This window comes from Myodes glareolus, chromosome 15 (assembly GCF_982192425.1).
Source record: "Myodes glareolus chromosome 15, mMyoGla1.1, whole genome shotgun sequence".
NCBI classification, from domain to species: Eukaryota; Metazoa; Chordata; class Mammalia; order Rodentia; family Cricetidae; genus Myodes; species Myodes glareolus.
In genome coordinates, this window is record NC_142040.1 from 19,483,451 (window position 1) to 19,508,569 (window position 25,119).

Below are 25,119 nucleotides of genomic sequence, written 5' to 3' on the forward strand. Positions count from 1 at the left end.
GATCTCCCTGGGAAGGGAAACTAGATAAGATCTCCTGAGAAAATTGGGAGGGGGGGAGAGAGGGAAAAGGGTGGGTGGAAGGGGAGAAAGGGAGGGTGGAAGAGAACATGAGGGAACAGGATAGTCGGTCGAGACTGGTGAAGGACAGAGAGGGAGAACAAGGAAAGAGATATCTTGATTGAGGGAGTCATTATGGGGCTAGCGAGAAACTTGGCACTAGAGAAATTCTCAGGAATCGACAGGATGACCTCAGCTAAGACCCTAGTTAATAGTGGAGAGGGCACCTGAATTGGCCTTCCCCTGTAATCAGATGGACGACTACCTTAATGTCATCATAGAACCTTCATCCAGCAACTGATGGAAGCAGATGCAGAGATCCACAGCTAAGCACTGGGCCCAACTGCCGGATTCCATTCAAAGAGAGGTAGGAGTGGTAACATAAGCAAAGGGATCAAGATCATGATGGGAATACTCACATAAACAGCTGACCTGAGCTGGTGGGTGCTCACGGATATCAGACTGACAGCAGGGAACCTGCATAGGATCAAACTAGGACCTCTGAATGTGGGTGACAGTTGTGTGGCTTAGGCAGTCTGTGGGGCCACTGGCAGTGGGACCAGGATTTATCCCTATTGCTTGAACTGGCTTTTTTGGAGTCCACTCCCTATAGAGGGATACCTTGCTCAGCCTAGATACAACGAGGATGGCCTTGGTCCTGCCTCAATGTAATATGCCAGACTTCATTGACTCCTCAGGGGAAGACTTACCCTTTCTGAGAAGTGCATGGTGGGTGAGGTGGAGGAAGAGGGAGGAGGGGAGGGAGTGGGAACTGGGGTTGGTATATAAAATGAGAAAAGATTGTTTTAAAAAAAATAAATAAATACAATAAAAAAGAAACCTACAAAGCTGGGGCTGGGGAAGGACTCAGTTGGAAAGGTAATCCTTGCATAAGCATGAGCCAGCCACAGGACACAATGTGGGGATTCCAGGTTCAGTGAGACAGCTTATTTCAAAAGACACATTGGAGCGAAACAGAGGAAGACACTTGACCTCCAGGTCCAGACACATAAATAGAGGAACCACCATGATTCCTGATTTATACCTGCAATGGGCAGGAAACTGAGGCAGGAGGATTGCAAGTTCAGGACCAGTCTGTGATAACGCATCAAAACTTTGTGTGTGGTGGGGCAGAGACAGGCAGAGAGAAGACAGAGAAAGGAGAGAGGAGAAGAAGAAGGAGGAGGAGGAGAAGGAGGAGGAAAGAGAGAGGCGGGGAAAGAAAGAGGGACAGAGAAGGAGAGAGAGAGAGACCATTGCAAAATTAGTTATAGTAGTCATGTTATGGCTTAGGTGGCTAACAAACAGCAGGTTAGAAAAGAAATTGTGGACTGGGCAGTGGTAGTGCAGGCTTTTAATCCCAGCACTCAGTAGGCAGAGGCAGGGGGATCTCTGTGAGATCGATGTCAGTCTGGTTTACAACAGACAGTTCCAGGATAGCTAAGGCTGTTACACAAAGAAACCCTGTCTCGAAAAACAACAAACAAACAAACAAAAAACCCAAAAAACAAAAACAAAAAAACCAAAAGCCCAATCCCTACCCCCCCACAAAAAAAAGAAACTATGGCACAATTATGGAGTGAAATATTATTTAGCCTCAAAAACAAGGGAATTCTGTTGTTTGTGGCAGACATAAAACTGGAGGACATAACGTAAGGAGGAAAAAGCACAACAAGTAAATATCACACGTCCTTAGTTACATGTGGAATCTAAAAACACACACAGGAGTAACATGCAGGTCACAGAGGCTGGGTGTGGAAGGAATGGGGGTCACAGAGGCTGGGTGTGGACAGAACGGGGGTCACAGAGGCTGGGTGTGGACAGAACGGGGGTCACAGAGGCTGGGTGTGGAAGGAATGGGGGTCAGAGGCTGGGTGTGGACAGAACGGGGGTCACAGAGGCTGGGTGTGGAAGGAATGGGGGTCACAGAGGCTGGGTGTGGACAGAACGGGGGTCACAGAGGCTGGGTGTGGAAGGAATGGGGGTCACCGAGGCTGGGTGTGGAAGGAATGGGGATCACAGAGGCTGGGTGTGGACAGAATGGGGGTCACAGAGGCTGGGTGTGGAAGGAATGGGGGTCACCGAGGCTGGGTGTGGAAGGAATGGGGGTCACCGAGGCTGGGTGTGGAAGGAATGGGAGTACAGAGGTTAAAGTATGGAAGGACTGGGCAAGTAACAATCAAACGACACAGGATCGTAAACAAGAAATAAGGATGTTCCTTAGCATTCCATTGCCCAGCATAGTGAGCGCAGACTGATGTGCATTTCAAAAGGGCTGAGGGAATGAAAGCAAAATATTCCCACCACAAAAAACAACAAGTACTTGAAGTCATGCCAAGTCAATTATTATCATACTGTACCATTATTACATGCTATACTCCTAAGTCAGAATATTACTTTGTACCCAATGACCTTGTATAGATAGTTACGAATTCTCAGTTTACAGCCCGTAACAAGTGTGGCCAGGTGTGGTAACACATGCCTGCAGACTGAGAGATCTGTGCATTTGAGGGGCTGAGGCAGGAAGATGGTGAGCTTTAGGCCAGCTTGGGGCTACACTGTGAGACCATGAAATACACGAAAAAAATGACAAACAACTGAATGTATTTCAGACAAAAGGATAATAATAATAAACCCAAAGATTTGTTAGTTTTAGTTTTGTTTGTTTCCTTGACACAGTAGGGATCAAAACCAGGGCTTTATACATATGAGGCAAATACTATATGTAAACAAAATGCACATGCAAGTGCCACACGGCTGATTATGTATGCTTTCTACCAAAGGAGTTAGAAACATCCACGTGGCTGATTATGTATGCTTTCTACCAAAGGAGTTAGAAACATGTCTACATAAAGACCCACACATGGATGTTTTGTTTTTAGCAATTTTATTCATAATTATTGAATCTCAGAAGCAATTCAGATGTCTTTTAGTGTGGAAATGGTAAGCAAATATACACTGTGGTAATCTAGACAATGAAGTATCATCCAATACGGAAAACAAATGAACTGTCAAGCCCTAAAAAACCCAGAGGAAACTTCAATGTGGATTATCAAGAGAAGGAAACCTATGGGGCAAAGGGGACTCACAAGATACTCCAAGACAGGACAAAACTATAGATGCGGAGTAAAACGATCCACAAGAACCAGCAGCTGAGGAGAGGGAAGACCGAACAAACAGGGCACAGAGGATCTTCAGGAAGGTGACTCTGTCCAAACCAAAATGAGTCTTCATGGAAACCATGAACTCTGGGCGCTGATGCAGCAGCAAGGTAGCTCCGTCTGTTGGAGCACTCTGCTAGCAGACACTGGCAATAGGGCAGGCTCTGCACACACAAGGCAGGAACCTCTGGAAATTACCTATCCTTTTTCTTAATTTTCTGTGAACTTAAAACTACCTCAACTAAACTATAAACCCTTTTTCTTTTAAACAAAACACAAACAAAAACAGAGTTTAAGTTCCTCTCCATCACACCCTCCTGAACAGTATCTTCAGGGAACTACAAGCAAGGGATCCATCTGGACCCACATCAGGAGACTTTGATCCAAGTAAATGTATTAAATTCACACTTCCCACAAAAAAGGAGCAGTGAGCTATCTCATGTTTGCTACACAACTAAACACACCAGAGACTTTCCTAAGGTAAGAGGGATTTGCTCCTTTAGTTAAACACCTTCTATCATATGGTCTTTAGTGTGAATACTGAGAATTGAGGAGAAGATGCACACATCAGAGATGCTTTCTTTCTGTCCATGAAGAATTCATTCTATTCTGTACATTCTTCAGTGTGTGTCCAGTATTTGCAGAGTCAAACTAAACTGGATGAACATATTGGTTCTCTGCTCAAAAAGCAAACATATGAAATACTATTGAGCACCGAGCGTCCATTACCTTTCAATTCTATCTCAAGACAAACACACCCATGCCACCCTGAATATGGCTCCTCCCAGTACTAGGTACCACAGGGGGAGATGTGGGCAGCACACCACCACATTATTTACTAGGAGCCAGTTTCTGTAAACAGCTCCATCCATAAACATTTTATTGGCATAAACAGAAATAATGTTGAGAGGAGAGGACAACTGTTTTGCTTTTCTCAAATGACTTTCTAACCACACTAATAACTCAGCGCTTTTCTCAAACTTAATTACCTAATCTGAGCTGAATAAAGCTTATACTTGTACTCATACATCAGGAAGACAAGCAACAGATCTGATCACAGTGACGGCCTAGATGTTAATGATGCCTGGGAACAGGCATCTCACTGATGAGCACACACATCCTAATATACTGATTTCAATACATCACTTAGAGCCAGAAATAGCTGTTGGTCAAAAGATTACTTAAAAAAAAAAAGATCTGCTAATGACTCAGGACTGCATTCATGTGACCTTATAATATTCAAGAGAAAAGATGTCCACCATTGGTGTGACTGCAGTGTTCCCTCCGTCTCCTCCCTATGGCATACTGCCTGAGCCACAGCAGACATGCCATTGATAACTATGGACTACACGAATTTAAGCCCAATGTTCCAGATGTCCAAGAGAACACAAAAACAAGCAGCTTAAAGTCTGGAGCCAAACCTTATGCAAACATTTCACTCAGTTTAGCTACAGTCTATTTCTCAATGAATACAAAGAGGATTTTTGAGTAACAATGATGTAATTTGAATAATCACTTTTACTGGAAGAATTGTAATGCATATTAAATAAAGCTTACAACCACATAATTCTCTAACTTGAGGCTGTTCTGACATGAACTTTTAAAATGTCAGGGCTTAGGTACCACCTCAGAGATTCCGGTTAGAAACCATACAGACTGGGCTTAGAGAGCAGCATTTTAAACACACAGCTATTTACAAATCACAGTAGAGAACCCATCCTGTATCAGATCAAACTTGCTTTCACACATGATCCTTCAATTTAGATTCTGCTGTCTGGGCAGCCAACCAAAAAGGACGAAGAGGAAGCAGCCATTGGATTCTAATGGGAGAGCTGGCAGACGTGAGGGAGGACAAGGCATTCTCCAAAAATTTTTTGTAAATAAGCACAGTGTGTACATGAGGAAGGGACTAAATCTCCCCGGCATCAAAAACAACAAAAATCTACCAGATGGTACTTCATATAAGGGACATTAAATAATAGAAATGAACACGTTCCTACAGCAATCTGGAGAGCACATAGAAATGCACCAAATGGGTGTTTCTTGTTCTAATTTAGCTTTAAACATGAGGACAAACTTCACACACTGCTCCTAACTGGCATGGCCTCATTGGAGAGCTTGAAAGATGACATTCTTTACAACCGAGCACAATTCTACTCCTCAGTGTAAACTAGAAGGGGAAAATTCACTTCTGCACAGCATATGATGTGTAAGTCAGTGTCATAGGCACCTAGGAGCTACTTTTGCTCAAAGACATTAATTCGTCATTGGCCTCATAACGTAACTGAGAGCAGGATGAAAGCCTGGCGTCTCTGCCTTCATTCTGTATCTAAGCAACTGACACTCCCCATCAAGTAACAGGGGGCTCCAGGGAAGCTACCACAGCAATGACTTAGGACACAGAGGCCAAAGTGTAGAGCAGAGGCGATCATCACCTGCGACCTAGACAGGCAGATCAACCAGACCACACCATGACCAAGATCACTTCATTATGCAAACTTTCCCCTTGTCTCGACCTGTCTTCTTTTTAAACCTAGCGCTCATGATGGACTTGGGGATCACGGGGCCCTTTATCTGCTTCTCTCCTTCCTCTGCCTTTTGTTGCTGTATTGGGATGGTTGGCTGATCCCAGGCCACTGGGGCTTGTGAGTCAGAGGTTAGGCCCCAGTGCTCAAGAAACACAAGTACCAATACTGTTTACATCGGTAAGAAATTGAAATCATGCTAACTACCTGCCAAGGACCGTGTGGCACATGTGTATAACACAGCATAGTAACTGGTATAATAGCATATATACCCACACAGTTGCATTTATAAATATAACGAGGGGAGAAAGCTACTCATAGATTAGTATGGTACAGTGCTCATGAAATTTAAAACTATACCAAATGTTGTTAGTTACTATTTCAAGGAACGTCTCCACAGCAAATGTAGAGATGGCACTGGATGAACAGACCACAACAGGCTGGATGTAGTAATGAGGACGTTTTCGTTCCCTTTACATTCCATTACACTATTAGATACTTGTCGTATTCCACCTCTTACTTTATGATCAAATGGCTGAGCCAAACAGGCCTCCAATTTTTATTAGTTATCCAGTCTGGATTTCCATCATTCATTCCACTGCTTCCCTTGTCCAGATTCTGCTCATAGAATTCCCATGTGCTTAAAAGATTCCTGCGTTCATGTTCCTCCTGTAGCCTGGGGACAGAGCTAAAGATCTGAATGGATTCAGGGTTGGTGTTTTGGCCAGAAGACATTATAGCCTGTGTTTCCACCCTGTACCAGATGCCAGACTATGACCTAGACCACAGGTACCGTAAGGGCTATGCTGTAATCCGCATTATCCTTTCTTGCTAATAAGCCACAGAATTTCAGTAAGAAAAACTTCCGCTCAAGTCAAGAGAGTTACTTCATTATTCTCCAAAGTAACTCAAGATTATTTTTGGTTTAGGTATCATTGTGACTCATTCCAAGAACCTCCAAAAGTGATCAATACACTCATGAATTGTTTTGTTAGGATTATAGATAGTTGGACATAATCTCTCTTCTGAAAACCGCTAAAACATGTGCAAACCTACACTCACAAACAAAAATAGAACCAACCAGTCCTTCCTTAGGCCTCTGGCATCCTCTTCTTGGCCAACGGCACCTCACTGTGGACTCACTCCACAGCCCTTCTCACTGGAGTGTGGGCCTGACACTTCTAGTGTTGCTAGTGATACTGCTTTGCTAGGAACAGAAGTGAGTTTTCAGCCTTCATCTTGCTGTGTTTTTCAGCACTGCTGACTGTCTCTCTTGCTCCCTAAGAACCCAAAAAGAAAAAGCTAGGCATAACGGGAGTTAGTCAGTCAGCATCTTGGGACTTGTTCGTCAATCAGCTTAGCTTAGTTAGTGAACCATAGGTACCACTGAAAGATCCTGTCTCAAAGAAAATAGATGGACAGCTCCTGATTCCAGAACACCCAGGTTGACTTCTGGCTTCCATATGCTTACGTACATACATATCATCTTCCCTCCCTCCCTCCTCCCATCCCTCCCACCCTCACCTCCAGTCTGCAGTGTTCTGTTTCAGCAGTAGCAAACTGTACATACCAGATGTATATATCACTGTTATCCTGGACAACTCATCTCACCTTTAACATTGTACACATCTCTCACCAAGACTTGATTTACTTTAGGCTCTCCTGCAGGGCCTCCTACAGTACTTTCTCTCTCTGTGCCACTAACATCATGCCTGAACATGCCACTGCGTCTGAAGTCCTTGCTTTCCCCTTTGGCTAGTGAACCCATCCTTTAGTGAGACCTTCAAAAGTCAAAAGAAAGACTTTTCAATGTGCAGATTTTCAGGTATTTCAGTATCTGCCCAAGTTATTAATATTGGTGATGGGCTAAATTCTGGTATGATTCAAGAATCAAGTGTCTTAACTATGAAGTTGGACAGTAATAGACACACTACATAGAAAGTGTGGTTATTATATAGTGTTATGCTTACATATATTGTATTTACTTAAATACTATAACACAAGAGATACAGACCATTCAGGAACTGATAAATCAGGAGATATGAAACAGACCAAGCATAAATTCCTTTTGGTAAAACCAGGGTAGTCTACTCACATCGCTAAGAAAGCATGAAATTAAGTTTATATATTAACGTTAGTAAGCCCTGGCCAGTTACATGCAATGTTTGAGAGCAGAAAAAAATGTAAATTAAACAATTTTGCTTGGTACTTCCACTCAACAGTGGAGAAGGTTGGGTTTCTGCTTCTCATGCTGGAGGGCACCATAACTTCTTTTCTCCATTAAGTATTGATTTCTATTTCTTCAGAGCCTTGGCTAAATCTGAGTGTAGATACTGATCCCCTCTAAGATTTTGTTTAAAGGACTCATTTATAAAAGACTTGGAAAAAAAAACTTGCTGCAGGAAAATGACACCCTAGGCCTCTTCCACATTGACATTTGTGATGACAAATGATGTATGCCCTGAGCCCTGAGAGTTTTAAGTGCAAACCCACTCATTCAAACATGTACATGCACATAAAAAGAGAGCTGGTGTGATAGTGGCCCAGGCTTACACTAAGAGACACACTCAAAGAGAATGAACACTTTACCTTGTGAAAACAGCATCCACGATCCCAATTGTTGCTTCCTCTGCAGGAACGTAAGAACCGATCTGAGCCATGATAGCAACCAGGGCAACCTGTTTTATGTAGGAGCTCTTCCCACCCATGTTTGGGCCAGTGATTATCATTACTCTCTCTGAGTCCTGCTGGAAACAAACAAACATGAGATTTCACTTTTGTACCAGAAGGGGATAGGAATGGTTGGTTTTTATTTGTGGAGTGCAGCTGACATAGGGCTCACTATATAACCTGGGCTAGCTTTCAGCTCACTGTGTAGACCAGGCTGGCCTCATATTTCAATCTCCTATCTCTACCCGGAATTCTAATTCAAGAACTGGAATTAGAGGTATCTACTACCATCTTGACTCAGAAGAGTTTTCATTTTGTTTTGATTTTCATGTGGTATGTATACTTCATCTCACAAAAGGGACTTCATTAGGCAAAGCATCGCCATGTGGCATATTTATACATGTCATTGAATTAATCCATTTTCCATTCCTATAACAAAATGCCTGGGGCTGGGTAATTTGTTAAAGAAAGAGTTTCATTAAGGTCAGCGTTCTAGACATTCACTGCATAGTGTTGACTTGCTCCCAGGCCTGGTAAAGGTTTCACAGTGGATGACAAAATGGTGGGGGTACAAGCTAGTGGTATTCACTTTGCAGACAGAAAGGAAGAAGCTGGGAGAGGCCAATCTCCCCTTTTTTATAAAAGCTCATTCTCATGAGAAACAATCCATTCCAGAAGACCAGCATTAGTCTTTTCTTAGGACAGTACCCCCAGTGACTTCATTATCTTCCACTTGGCTCCATCTCATTGGGGGTAGAGATAATGATGACGAAAGATACACAGATGGCCAGCAAGAATATGAAAAGGCGACCAATTTCCATAAGGAAAATGACAGTCAAAAGAGATACTTCACATGTACAGGAAAAACAGGAGGAAAGAAAGGAAAGGAAGAAAGCCAGTCATGGTCATCAATGTCAAATTTTGGCAAAGATAAGACAGGGGCTGGAATTTTTATTCTGCTGTGGGAGAAAAACCCTGCACACCATTTTGAAAAGCTGCAGTAATATCTGCTAAAGCTAAAAATAAGACATAGCCAAACAGTCCTGCTCCTGTCCACACATGAAATGGAGATGGGTGTGATATACAATGAGAGACATGAAACAGACTGCTGGCAGCAGTGCCTCTGACGATAGTCTGAGCTGGAGTATCTCATGTTTCCTTATCCTGGAACACATAAACGGTAGAGGTATCAAATAAGAACGTGTGCAGATGTAGAGAAGGTCAACAGTGTAAAAGAAAGCCTGGTAGCCAAGGACAGGGCTAGTGAGCCAACAGAGACATAGTTGTCCTTAAAAAATGGCAGGAAAATGGTTGGCTGGGTGAAAATGAGTAAGGTCTCAAATCTTATGAAACCTATTCTAGGTCGATTGAAGAATAAACTGTGAAAAGCAAAACCCACCACACTTTAAAAAGAAAACATAGGAGGAAAGGCGGGAAATGAGTTACTTAGTGAAAACATAAAACCATTCTGTCTAGGCCAAACATAAATGTATTTGATGTGCACCAAAACGTAAGTAAAACACTGTTTAGAACCCATTCTCTTTGGAGGGATGCCTTGTTCAGCCTAGATAGAGTGGGAAAGGTCTGGAAAAGGAAAAGGTCCTGCCTCAAAGCAATGTGCTAGACTTCGTTGACTCTCCATGGGAAGCCTTACCCTCTCTAAGGAGTGGATGGGGGGTGATATTAGGGGAAGGTGGAAGGAGTGGGAGGAGGGGAGTGAGTGGGAACTGGGATTGATATGTAAAATAAAAAAGATTTTCTAAATAAATTAATAATAAAATAAGATAATAAAAAATACTGTTCATAGCTGCCTCAAACTGTTTATCAACAGATAAACTATGATACAAGTGCACAGAGACAGCATGACAAGGAAGAACACAAAGATATAAAAAGCAGCGTTTATATAACTCCTACCTCTTAACAACACTGAAATAGTGGGGGACAGGCAAAGGATATAAATAGGCTATTTGTAGCCAAAGAAACAGAAGATCTAAAAGCATATTAGCAGGAAAGTGTAATAAGAAGCATTGTCCAGGAACGCTACAAGCTATTCCTAACATCTACATGAAAGAATAGCTGGCAAATAGCCAAGGAAAGTGAAATCTGTACATTGTAGTGACAGCAGTTCTCCTGTGTTTACTGTAGCAAGATTCACAATGGCCAAGAAATGGAAACAACCCACCAACATTAGAGGACCTATCAACAGATGAAAGGCAAAGGAATAATATCCCATTGTATGATAATATTATGATATATACATACAATGGAACATTATTCAGTCATAAAACAGATGACAAATTCTGTTATTTGCAGCCAAATGGATGATACCAAAGGCTACTATGATAAGTTAAATAAGCCAGGCACACAAATCAAATTCATATGTAAAATATAAAACTCTTGAACACATTCAGGAGGGAATGGACCAGAAGCTGAGGGGGCAAAGGGATAAAGGGGACAAGCTATGCTCTAAACTGCAGTCACATTGCAGTAAGAAGCTCAGTGCACTGCACAGCAGGCTGACCCCAGACACTGCAGTCACACTGGAGTAAGAAGCTCGGTGCACTGCACAGCAGGCTGACCCCAGACACTGCAGTCACACTGGAGTAAGAAGCCTGCACAGCAGGTTGACCCCAGACACTGATGAGGCACTGTGTTTCAAGAGCTGGAAAGTTGCAGAACACACTTACTGTGTGAAAGTATCTGTTTTCTAATAATTCTAACATCCATTTCCAGTATTTAACAGTGTGTCCCAGGGAACATTTTGATACTCACAAAGTCGGAAATAACAGTGAAGACTGAAGCGTGTGAACCTCATTTCCAACCAGCCTTCTCCATGACCTTGCTGACCTCCATGCTTATTTCCCAAGCCAAACAGCAGTTCCAACTGCTTAATACCATTGCATGATGAAAACTGTTCTAAGATAGTTTGAAAATGTATGGAATTGGCTGTGTAACTGTGTTAAAATACAGACTATAAAATATGGAAGTCACAGTTATGTTTTAAAAAGATGAATAAAGCAGACAGTGCCTTTAGTCCCAGCACTCAGGAGGCAGAAACAGGCAGATCTCTAAGTTCAAGGTCAGTCTGGTCCATAGAGTGAGTTCTAGGACAGCCCGGGATACATAGAGAAACCCTGCACAAAAAAATATCAAAATACATAAATAAGTGAAACTAAAAATAGAAAAGGTAAATAAAACGCCAAAGGTATCTGCCAAAATGCCAACAGCAGCTTCCTCCAATTAAGGAGCAGTTTCTTCCCCTTCCTCACTTTTTTCACACTGAAAACCTCAGTCCCCAACTTACTCAGAACCGGCATCTGCAGGAAGCCAGCACTGATATCCATGTAGTGAATACACATTATGCTGAGGACCATGCAAAAAAAATATGGAGAGATTTTGCCAGCAATATCAATTTCTATGAGAATCTTGGCAAAGAACAAACCCCACAGATTAGGAAGGTAAAAGAATAAAGATGGGGGCTGGAGAGGTGGCTCAGCAGTTAGGAGCACTTGTTCTCCTGCACAGGATCCAGGTTCAGTTCCCAGTGCCCACACAGTGGCCATTTGTAACTCCTGCTCCAGGCCCACCCTTCTTCTGACAGCCTTCAAACTAGGCATACACATGGTGCACACACTTAGAGCAGGCAAATGCTTATACACAAAAATAAATCTAAAAAGCTATTCAAAAAAGGAATAAATATCAATAAAGAATGGGCCCATATACCAGGAAAAGCGGTTTCTACAAAACTGTTCGGGCAGGTTGATATGGTTCTCCAGGCCTCAGTTTCTACCCCTTAGGTTAAAGACAGTTAAATTCAGTGGTTTCTTAGTTTAAATTCAGTCACAGGACATGGAAGTGTGGAGCCAAAGCAGAGATCCTACACTTTGCCCAAAGATTTCCCTACACACACCCTGGAGAGGGAGTCTGGGGAGCTCCTTGGCACTGTTGTGTGGATAAAGAAATGCCCAGGAAGGCTGGACACACCGCAGCCACTACTATGAAGGAGGATGTTCTGGCCACCTCTGTATATGTGAAGCTCACTTAAGAACTAACGTTTCAACTCACTAAACCCAACTGCTCACAGGTGACAAATGGCATATTCTTTTATAAAAAATGTTTTAAGATTTATTTATGTGTATGAGGGCTTTGTTTGTATGTATATAAACATACTACATATATGCCTGGTGCCTGTGAAGGTCAAAAAAAGAGTATTAGATTCCCTAGAACTGGAATAATGGATGGCAGTGAATGAGCATGTGGTCTTCAGCGCTCCAACCCCAAAGGGCACTTTCCTAACCAACCCTGAAAGACCTCCAACGAGAGGCACTACAAACATAAACAGGAGACACAACAGTGACGAATCATCAGGCGCTGAGATACCTACGCACTTCCTGTGTCCCCCTTTGTTGTCCCCAGTCTGTATGCAACTGCAGTGACTTCTGGCTGGGGACTCACATGGCTAAGGGATAAATGAGTCCTCTCAGGCTCTTTCCTAAGAGCACTAATCTGATTCAGGAGGAGTCCACTCTTAAGATCTAATCAACTCCAGTGATTAGAAACATGTCTCTTAACACCATTGACTTGATACTTAGGATTTCCATGTGTGATTTTGGAGGGGACACAAACATGCTGACCGTGCAGTGGATCTTCTCAGAGGCCTGAGCTAATCATGGCAGCTGCTCTACCCCACCACTACTTGAGTAGTTGACTGCCTCTTTTCAGAACTTGCCAGCCACACAGTTTATTTGCAGCAGGCATTCCTAGTCTCTTCCGCGCCCAACTTTCTTACCTAGTCAACACTTCTACCAGGTTCCTTTGGTGCCACAAGACTTGATGTTTGCTCTTCAGTGACCAGCCAAGAGGCTGGCTCTAAACTCAGTCTTGTCTCAAGGCCTTTCCACAGGTTTGAGCCTCCCTTAGCCAGGGTGTGTGCTGAGCCCCTCTGTCTGTCATTCTCCGTTACATTCACCCATTCCATTTTCTTTGTTTCCTCTCTGAAATGACCTTATCTTGCTTGCTTGTTAGAAGTTCCCATGATAGATGAGTCTGATAGTCGAACGTGTTACAAAGACGATACCTACCACATTTATGTTTTAAAAGCAATGTCTGCATTATCTTTAAAAATTAGGAAGATATGAGTCTTTTTCTTCACCCCCAGATGATACAGTAAAGAAGGTGACCAAGGACTTCACCGACCCATTTAATGTGCTCATCTATCTTCCGGCTAGGATTGGTATCTGAGGTACCACACATCAAAGGCTTCCAGATACATTCATAACACACATTAAATCTGTCCAGAAGAGCACTAATGATGAGTGAGCATTCCCTAAGAGAACAGTCGAAAGCCACTGTTAGCATGAGTAAACATCCTAACAGGACAGAACAAAGTCAAAACTTGGCCAAACTCCCTCTGCACCCAAGGAAGCCTACTGAAGTGAATGCGGGTGTATACAACTGGACTACTCAGACAGCCAGTGCCAGGTCACACGCTGAGCAAATCTTAAGAGACCACAGAGAAGAAATGGATTAAGATGAGCAGAGGCAAACAGAAGCTGCAAGTACCACACGAAGAGGCCTGACATGTTGAACAGAGTGCTACCTGATGAGCCAGTGGTAGATGGTAGGGGCCCTGCTGGAACCAAAGCACAGGTAACAAATGCCACTCAAAATTTTTCCCACACATACAGAAAAGAAAAGGCTGTGGAATTTGAGCACCTTTCTCAAGAGTCTGCCTTTAGCATGACTGACATCTATCAGAACAGAGTTCAAAATTTAAGAGTCAAAATGTTGAGTAGAACTTGAAATAACCAAGCATCCACAACATTAAACATTATCTCCTTTGGGAAAGGTGAAAATTTAACAGCATGAGAAAGTCATAAAAGGCTGGGAGACAGCTTAGTTAGAAAGTCCTGTGTAAGCTTGAGAACCTGGGTTTAGAACCCTACCATGCACATGTAAAGCAGGCAAAGTGGAACATGCCTGTAACCCCAAAGGCAGATCCCTGGGTCTTGTTGAACAGCTAGCCAAACTGAATCAGTAAGCTCCAGGTTAAGTGAGAAAGCCTGTCTAACAAAATAGAGAATGATTGGGGAAGACACCAATGTCAATTATCTGCCTTCCACACACACCCATACACACACACATGCACCTAAACATGTGTATGTGTGCGCGTGTATGCGCACATGCATGCGTGAGCATACACACAAACACACAAGTTCATATGCATCATCTCACTTAGTTCTTACAACAGTTTCATGGAGGGAGGGTCGTCTTATGCACCCTATCCCGGTCTCAAACTTATACTCCCCCTGCCTCCACCTCCTGATAGCAAGCATTACAGATGTGTACCATGGCCCCTTTGTCCCCATGTGCGGTGGTTTCAGTAAAAATGCCCTCCCTAGGCTCATAAGGAGTGGCACTATTAGGATGTGTGGCCTTGTTGGAGTAGGTGTGGCTTTGCTGGAGGTAGGCTTGAGGTTTCAGAAGTTCAAGGCAGGTCTAGTGACACATAGTCTGTTCCTGCTGCCTTCAGATCCAGATGTAGAACTCTCTGCTCCATCTCTAGCACCACGTTGGCCTGCATGCTGCCATGTTTCTCACCATGTCAACAACAGAGTAAACCTCTGAAACTGTAAGCTAGCCCAAATTCAATGTTTTCTTTTATAAGAGTTGCAGTGGTCACGAGGTCTCTTCACGGCAATAGAAATCCCAACCAAGACAACATGTGACAGTGAAGAAACACAAAGGCTTGGGAAGCTAAGAATCTTGCCCAGCGTGCAGAGCGGCTGGCAGCAAAACTGCTGACACATGTCTCACAAGGGACCTCTGCTCAATGACAAGGAGGCACAGACACTGTTAAACCAGGGAAGAGGCTTCAGTTTGGGGAATTGGCTCTGCCACTGCGAACACTAGGATGACAGTAAGTCATAGTAGCCCCAAAGTCAACAGTAGAAAAGAATCCACAATTGTCACATGTTCATTTCTGAGACCCAGGTAAGAGCTAATTTTCTGCAAACTATGCTTCCTTCCTTGACAGGTACAGATACTGACACCCATCTTTAAAGACTGTGACAGAGCTATTTTTATAGTAGCTGCAGGCCACTGGAAAAAATGTCAGTTTTAATGTGCTTTAGTCCCTGAAAATGTCAATCAATGGCAAGTTGTAGAAAAGACTCGCTCCACACAGCTCTCAGTCAAACCTCCACACTCGTAAGCTAGGGGAATGAGGAACAAAAAGGGCAGTGAGGTTAGCAACTGAGAGACCAGGGAGGTGGTCTAGACCTTTCTGATCCCACATCCTACACATCTCACGTTCAGCAGAGTAGTGGAAGCAAGGCCGGTACCCAGGTTTTCACTTAATGGGAGAACCAAGGCCCAATGACTATGGTGGACTGTTCCAGGTGACAGGAAAGCAATGGAAGAACAGAATTTAATTTTTTTCCTTATAACTTCTTTTATTTTCTTGCCAAGTGATAGAAAAATCTTTTTTTGTGTGGAAAAAAAGGTTTTTTTGTTTTTATTTATTTATTTATTTATTAAAAATTTCCACCTCCTCCCCACTTCCTTTTTCCCTCCCCCTCCCTACCTCTCCCTCTCCCTCTAGTCTTAAGAGCAGGCAGGGTTCCCTGTCCCGTGGGAAGTCCAAGGTTTTCCCCCCTCTATCCAGGTCTATAAATGTGAGTATCCAAACAAACCAGGCTCCCACAAAGTCAGTCCATGCAGTAGAATCAAAACCCAGTGCTATTGTCCTTGGCTTCTCAGTCAGCCTTCATTGCCAGCCACATTCAGAGAGTCCAATTTGATCACATGCTCCGTCACTCCCAGTCCAGCTGGCCTTGGTGAGCTCCCATTAGATCAGTCCCACTGTCTCAGTGGGTGGACGCACCCCTCGTGGTCCTGACTTCCTTGCTCATGTTCCCCCTCCTTCTGCTCCTCATTTGGACCTTGGGAGCTAAGTCCAGTGCTCCAATGTGGGTATCTGTCTCTATCTCCATCCATCACCAGATGAAGGTTCTATGGTGATATGCAAGATATTCATAGGTGTGGCTATGGGACAAGGCCAGTTCAGGCACCCTCTCCTCTGCTGCCCAAGGAACAATCTGGGGACCTCTCCTTGGACCTGGGAACCCCTCTAGAGACAAGTCTCTTGCAAACCCTAAAATGGCTCTAAGAAGGTGAACCCAAATAAAATCATATAGTTATTCTCCTGGATATTGGAAGTATACAAGAGCGCCAGGCAAAACTTGGGTGCACAGGGGTGTGTGTGTGTGGGGGGTGGATGTTAGGGGAGATAGGTAGAGAGAAGGGAGAAGGGGAGGATTCGGGAAAGCTTGGGGGAATGGGATGGGTGGGATGGAGGAAGGGTGGGTATGGGAGCAGAATTTAAATTTTTATATGCTATCACAGCACCCTCTGTGCCCACATAACAAAATGTGATGCGTGGGAGGAATTTTAAGGCAGGAAGATATACTACCATGGACATGTTTTGTTTTGTTTTTTTTTTTCTGGCTAAAGTGACGGTTAAGGTTCTATTCAGGAGGAAATATTTGTTTGGGGGTCTTGAAGAACGAACAAGAGTTCAATTGATGGGTATCGGTTAGGGAGAGGAAGAAAGAGGACCACTCTGGGCAGATATCAGCAATTTTAAGAAGAGAAAATGAGTATCAATTGGAGAGGTGGCTGGGTGGTCTGCTGGTCCTCTGGGACCTGAGCTCAGTTCCCAGCACCCACAGCAGGTGGCTCACAACCACCTAGAACTGCACCGCAGGATCTAATGCCCTTTTAGCCACCGAGAACACCCACACACAAAGCATGCACCCACACAGAAACAAACTTACACATGAAAGTAAATAAATAAATCTTTTTCAAATCAGTTGTCTAACAAATGTTTTCTCACTGTTTCAAACAGGAGAGGAGAACACAGGTTGTCAGTCACAAAAAACAAGGTAAGTACCATTCATGCTTCCCTTGGAGCTGGAGACAGGGTCCAGTAGCCAAATGTCCATACAGCTCTTGCAAAGAACCTAAGTTCCCAGCACCCATATCAGACACCCCATAACCACCTATAACTCCAGCTCCAGTGTGTCTGATGACCTCTTCTGGCCTCCACAAGCACCAGCACTCATGTGCCCATGCCCATACATAGACACACAAGCAGACATATAATTATGTCCGAGCTGGCCCTGTGGTCATAAAAGTGGGAGAGCTGTCCCTGACCTCCACCAGCTAAACACTCAGGAGATCATGCCCTGTTCCTCGCCAGGGTAGCGCAATACAGTCAACTTGTTAGTACAAGTGTGGTTGAGCCAGTCCTGAAAGTGTGAGCATGGGAGAGATGTCCCATTACCCATCTGTCTTGTAGCACCAATGTAGGGGAGAGTTGCCCTTCCTCCAATCAACATCTGGACCAAGTGGGAGAGCTGACCCTGTGGTCGGAAGAGGAAGAGAACCTGTTAGTGTAGTGTAGGTGTGGAAGAGTCAGCCCTAAGCTGTAAGCATGGGAAAGCTCCCCCACTTCACATCTGGTGGACCAACCCTACAGCTGCTCAGGCACAGATCCAAGGTTATGACTTGGCCCACCCTATTACCTACCCCATCTATGATCTGCTGGAGCAGAAGGGACCTGACCTGCAGACCCACTTCGCACATTCCCATATACAAACAAATAAGTGTGTCTCTACTACACACCATACACGGTCCTGGGCACTAAAGAGCCTCAGGTCACTTACTGATCTAGACTCCAGTACTTGCCTCTAGGGAACTGGGCAGTAGATTTTCACAAGCTAGAGAGATCCACAGTTTAGGAGCTTCTTGGAGATCTCTGCACACTGGGCTCATTTTCTCTCCCATCCAACTTCATAAAGCCACACAGTTTAGATTACTTATCTCAAAATCGAAATACAAGAACAACTTAAATTGTGTTCAAAAACCCACCCACCAGATAGCCGTTTGGCTTTATAAGAGACAGTCACAGGGCAGTTATAATTGTCATGTTGTATCATGGACTGCTCCAAGCAGGGCGTCCTGGTTCTGCACAGGGCCATAAGGATACACAGGACTGACTCCTTAACCCTCAAGGTGACGGATGGGGCTAGGACAGCCATAGTCCTTGGGCCACTATCCTCTAGGGCACAGTAAACTCCCCCTTCTTTTATTTCAGTGTGCTGTCAGTGCTATCATTCCCTATGTGTTCAGAGTAAGTGTGGCTGAAAAAGCACCACTTGCCCTAGACTATACCCATGTTCCAAGAAACTGTCAAAGACTCAACTCGGCAGCCTCTAGATCACTTTCCCCTTCTGGGGATTAGTTTCTCACAAGTATGAAGAGGTGTTACCCTGTAGTATCTCATCTGTCTTCTACTTCTTCAGTGCAATGTTCTGTAAACTGTGAAATCCCCAATCCTGAAAAAGTAACTTTTTTTTTTTCTGGAAGAAAAAGAGGCAAAACTTTAAAGTGAGATTTGGACGTTACTGAGGTGTCTCAGTAAATCCTCAGTGACAAATCTGAGTAGGAGCGCGCTGTGCACCAGGGACACACTATGGACACGGGTATGACACCTACACAGGCATGACACTCCCTGTCCTTGTCAAGACAGAACCCTCTGGGAAGCACATCAGAAGGAACAACTGTGGCTTGGGAGGATAAGTACAAAGATGGGAGATGTGGGGTGGTAGGTGTTGGTGTGGGATCATCGGAGCGTTGGTGAGGGAAGGCTTCAAGTCAGGAGACATCTAAGAGGGAGAAAGAACAGAGCTTGAAATGGTGAAGTGGGCATGGGCATGCGGAGGCAGGAGAGGGTGAGTGGGGAGGATGACATTATGGGAGGAGGGAATACCATCTGCCAAGCCCGACGGCACAGTTACTGGGGGACTACGAGCGCACAGATCAATTCAGATGGGAACACGGTGTGGCAAGTTAGAAGAGGCTACAGGGGAAAGGGAGTGGATGTGGGCAGGATGGAGGATGTAGGGAGGGAAGGACGAACCCTTAGAAGAGATTCCTAAAACTGCGAGAGGAGAAGTGAGCAAATGGTTACTTTGCTATGAGAACTTTAATAATTTCACAGAATATGGAATCCAAGAAAGCTAGTATAATTTAGATGTCTGAAAGGCTAATTTTCAAAACAATGTAACTATCAGAAGTAACAATGATACCTAACTTTGAGGACATTTCTGTCAGGATATAGTTTATAAATTAATAGGCAGTTTATAAATTAAAATAGTACATGTTAGATTGAGTTTTACATAGTAAGTTCTTTCTCCAAACTATCCCTATATATAAATTTATACCCTGAAAGCAGAATGCAGTTCACCATAGCAACAGTCTATATCAACTCCTACTCAAGTTAGGAAAAGCATATGCAAAAAAAATGAATATTCTGGAACACTCTAAACTGCCTAGTAGGAAAAAACCACTTGGTTTATTTTGTAAAGAATTAAATACAAGAGTTAATGATTTTTTTAAAAAAAAAAACCCTTGTAGTTAGAAGGCTACATTTATTTGTTCAAATCTGACTTATTAACAATATAATACATCTGTTTTTGTTTAAAAAGAGGAAAATGAAAATAAAAGAAAAAGATATAAAAGAGAAATGAATAAACAAGACATCAATGCTAAGGATAAGGTTGTTTAATGAAGTGGATGGACATGGGCAGTAGAGAACATTTTCGTGAAGGGCTTATCAGTTAAACATAAGCCAAGCTGCTAAATACTAGAACTTCTTCTCTGGAGAAGCTACTGGCATGGAAACTAAAGAGTTCTTACTCTTTTATAGGTTTCTCCTTAAAGACAATGAAAATTAGTATTTGTAACTCATCTGACAAATTGATTGCATACACATTTTTCTTGTAAGAATGAACAAGTTTACAGACATTGTGTCTCTGGTTGCTATGGTCTCAATGTCTATTTCTCTCCTTCCCACGATGACAGTACCAAAGGCTTTGAGGAGATGATTAATACACAGGGACCAGGAGGGATGGCCCCCTTCTCCCTCCATGTGAGGACAGAGCGAAAGGTGCCATGATATGGGATTCCCCTCTGTACGCTAAGAATGTTTTATTGCCATTGGTTAATAAAGAAGCTGCTTTCAGACAATAGCCAGCTGGAATATATATATATATATATATATATATATATATATATATATATATATATATATGAAGAGAGAGAGAGAGAGAGAGAGAGAGAGAGAGAGAGAGAGAGAAGGCAAAGTCAGTGAGACGCCATGTCTTCTCCCATGGGAGGAGACAGTCGTGCCCCGAACTTTAACAGTAAACCACAAGACTTGTGGTAAAATATAAAATAATAGAAAGATGTAATTTAAGATGTAAGAGCTAGCTAGAAATACGCTTAAGCTATTGACCAAACAGTAGTGTAAATAATATAGTTTCTGAATGATTATTTGGGGTCTGAGCAGCTGGAAATGAACAAGCAGCCTCCATCAACAGTGCCACACCTAAAGCACAAAACCAGCTCCCACAATTCATCTTGAATTCAGTCTCCAGAACCATGAAAGGTAATTTCTGTAGTTGGAAAGCTACCCGTCTATGGTACTTTATTGTAACAGTCTGAACAGACCCAACATAATTATAAATTACCAACAAAGCCTGTATGACTTGATATGTAGCATTAAAGTAAACAGAATTCGAAGCTTTTCATCTCACTCCACACACGCATGGTGGTCACAGTGAGCGTGTTGTATCCCTGCTCTTGCCCCAGGTCCATGATAACTTCCGTCTGGCTACTCTCCTGCATTTCAGTCCTGCCACTGACTTAACTTTCTAATGCTTTGTTTCTGACCTCTCTGTGCAAAGCTTCTACCATGCGTGGGCTGCTATCTTGCTGTACTTTTCCATTCAGGGTTCAGAAGTTCCTGTTTCTTCAGGGTCCTCCCACAGTTGCTTGCCCTTATTACAGACATCTACAAACCTCAATTACCATTCCTTGAAGTCTCTGATACCTGAATCACTATCTTTGTCCACAACAAATCCCACTGCCATTTTAGACAATTTCAATAGTCATGTGGACAACTCTTACTAACTTTTTTTCCCCACACTCTTGTTGTATGATCTCATTTCTGCCGTGCTACACTCTTCCTGAATCTTGCCATTACCCACAACACCAACACCTCTGAAATCTTGCTTTATTATGAAGGAATTAAGTATATGTCAAATTAATAAAGATGTAGAATCATAGGTGTTCTTTAAGAGAATTGCAGCCTAGATCAGCTAATCACTTTTAATTCTTTGAGAGTGTTTGAAAACATGCACAGTAGGACAGAGCTCACTAATTTTGTATGCTAATGAAAAATCTAAAAATGTACTTTGTAATTTCAACATCAGTTGCATATTTGTGAATATAAAGTGTTTTTATTGGGTTACATTGAAGAAGTAAGGAAATCACCTTTCGTTGCTATATCTTTCCATGTACAGAGGATTTTCCTTTGGGAATTATACAATTCCACAATTGGCTGTGAAAATAAAACTATGCCTGGAACTAGTCCATTTAAAGCTGAAGATAAAACCAAATAACTTATGAAAATATGTATTTGATACTTACAAGGTTGAAACCAATGTCCTTACCATACACTAGTTTGGGTGTCAGGTGGTACTTACTGATAAACTCGTACTGTTGGGCACAAACTGATCCTGCTCACTCAACAACACATCAATCATAGGATGTCTTCCATTTTTTATGATAATTTTCTTTTCTTCTTGTAGAGTTGGCCTGAAAAATAAAATAAGTTTTATCAACCTGTAGACACAAAAGTAGCTTTCAAAAAGAACCACTGACTAGCTTGACATGGTAACACACCTTTAATCTCAGCACTAGGGAGACAGCCAGGGAGGTTTCTGTGAGGCCAATCTGGATATACCGATACAGCGTGCAAAGCTTCAGAACCCAACATGGAAGACCTCAATAACACATGTTCAGAAGAAGGATTTGAGAACAGACTTAAACTAATCAGCACTTAATCAGAAAGCAGCAATTGTGAATACCAGCACACTGAAGGACAAGCCTCAGCAAGCCTTATGAATTCTATCTTCATGTGATTTCAGTTTTCATTTGTCTATTGTTATCTGAGATCTTTTTAAAATTGTTTTAGATTTATGTATGTGTATGACTGTGTGCCATGTGAGGGCCTAGAATTGTGAGTGGTTGTGTGCTGTGGGAAATTGCTCTTGTACCCTGTAAGGATTTGTCACTTCTATTAGTTTAATAAAATGCTGATTGGCCAATAGCCAGGCAGAAAGTATGTATACGTGGGGTCTGGGAAGAGAAAAAGGCAGAGATGTAGTCACAGCAAGACACAGAGGAAGCAAGAAGAGAATGCCTTACTGAGAAAAGATACCAAGCCACATGGTTAAACATAGATAAGAATGATGGGTGGCCAGGTGGTGGTAGCACATGACTTTAATCCCAGCGCCTGGGAGGCAGAGGAAGGCAGATCTCTGTGAGTTTGAGGCCAGCCTGGTCTATTAAGTGTGTTTCAGCACAGCCAGGACTGTATACAGAGAAACTCTGCCTCAAAAAACAAACAAACAAACAAAAAGAATTATGGGTTAATATAGGTTGTAAGAGCTAGTTAGTAATAAACCTGAGCAATAGGCCAAACAGTTTATAATTAATATAAGCCTCTGTATGTTTATTAGGGACTGAACAGCTGGAGGACTGGGCGAGACAGAAACTATCATTTTACAGTTGTGAGCTGCCACATAGGTGCTGGGAATTGAACCCAGGTCCTCTGTAAGGTCACCCTGTGCTCCCAAACACTGATCCCTCTTCCCAGCCCTTCTTATCTATTTTAAATCCAGCTTTATTCTACTTATCAAAGCCTCAGGAGTCAACACTGAAATCTGTTTGGTGTCTCCCTTCCTAGCCTTCATCTGCACAGTGAGACTCATGGACACACTGCACTCATTGTGCTTTATTTGAAAAACAGAGTCATATTTCAATCCAGCATCTCACAACTACTGTAACTCAATAGATTATTTAAATAATCATCACACATAAAATAGATACTCTACTGTCTACCACCTGGATCTAATGGATCCTTGTTTTTATTTTTAGAAATGTATTTTAAAGGTAACTTTAAAGAAGTAAAATCAACCTCAGAACAACTTTAATAACAATAATAATATCATCATCATCATCATCATCAGTAGTAATAGTAGTAGTAGTAGAAACTTTCTGGGATTGAGGCCATGACCCCACTCATGTTAGGAAGTGCTCCATCACTAATCTATAATCTAGTAAGCATGGCAAACCAAATTTTATTCAAACCAAATTTATTCTTAGTCTTCAAACTTCTGGTCAATCTGACTAGCCTGCACTCATGTCTGTAAGAGATTGATTTGACTGGTGATTGATATGCGAGGGCCAGCCCATGTGGGCAGTACCATCCCAAGGAAGGGGTTCTGAGCTGCATAAGAAAGCTCAGCTGAGCATGAGGAGAGAGAGCCAGTAGGCAGCATTCCTTCAAGGGTTCTGCTTCAGTTCCTGCCCCGATGTCCCACAGAGAAGTACTGTGACCTGGAAGTGTAAGCCAAACAACCCTCTCCTCCCCAAGCTGTGTAGAATCAGAGTGTTTTATCACAGCAGCAGAGAAGGAATCAGAACAAAGGGGCATCTAGAAGCACAAGAAAAGAATAGTTTAGGGGTTTAGAGTATAATACAGGATTTTAGGAAGGCACTTCTGGGTTTCTCATAAGAGATATAAAGTTTAAAATCAAATCGAAGGTGCTCTACCAAGTTAAGACGGCGCAGTCTTTATGAGACTGAGGTGACTTCTCTGAGATTTCTGCTGTAGAGCCAAACAGTGTTTTCTTCTGCTTGAAAATCGACAATGACTTATCCTGTCGCTATCAAAATTATATAATGACAAAACACTTCTTAGGAGGGTAAGAAGCAAAGGAAAAGTCACAGTCCTGAGATGCTATTGCACGACAGAGCAGCTACAGCAGGGAGGACAGGCAGGGCACTAGGCAATATTGCAGGGCTGTGATGGGAAGGACTGAGGAAATCTAGGTATATATTATATATTTTTGAACTGCAGCTTTCTCTTTTAACTGTCCCAGGGGAATAGAATATAAATGATGTCAGTGAAACAAGTAAACATAATACAAAAATGAGGCAGAAAGGACCAAAGGACCCAAAGGCTACAGGACAGTCAAAGAGAACACCTTAACAGCATGGTAAGAAAAGATCCCAACTGTGAAACCAAGTAGTCAGTTAGAACCAAGGATCATGGCTCACATGCACTAACATCGTAAAAAGCTGAGAACTGAAAAAAAAAGTGTACCTCTCAGAAACATAAATTTAAAATGCAGTTTAAATACAAGTTTCCTGCTTCATGGCAATTTATATCCACTTTAATTTTCTGCCAAAGAGACTGATGTAATTCACTGTCAAAAGTATATAAGATTATGTAGTTCCCCCAAACTCCAGTGGATTTTTTCTAACATAAAATACATAGTGCATAATTTGGAAATTTTTTTTAGCATTTAAAATGTTTCCTGAAATGCTTATAGATGGACTCAATAATCTAGAACAATCCTTGGACTAAGGACAAAGAAAAGAACTGGATGAAGTGTAGAAGACAACCATCCAGAAGCGCCAGATAACTAACATGCCCTTAGCAGGCAGGACTGGGGAGGACGGAGGCCCAGGAGATGGGCCACCATGACATGCTGAGAGGTATCTAAGAG

General features: G+C 42.7%; 1 protein-coding gene across 2 annotated transcripts in view; it reads right to left on the reverse strand.

Annotated features, from left to right (window-relative positions):
- The window catches only part of Msh3 (mutS homolog 3), a 156,162-nt gene that overhangs the window by 19,733 nt on the left and 111,310 nt on the right, over positions 1 to 25,119 (reverse strand). The window contains exons 19-20 of one of the 2 annotated variants that reach the window (XM_087896786.1): positions 22,027 to 22,138; positions 8,333 to 8,487 (exon numbers count right to left, since the gene is read on the reverse strand). In XM_087896786.1, coding sequence (XP_087752912.1) covers positions 8,333 to 8,487; positions 22,027 to 22,138 — 267 coding nt within the window. Of the gene's footprint in view, positions 1 to 8,332; positions 8,491 to 22,026; positions 22,139 to 25,119 lie in introns of both variants that reach the window. The other variant, XM_087896785.1, reaches the window with a different exon arrangement.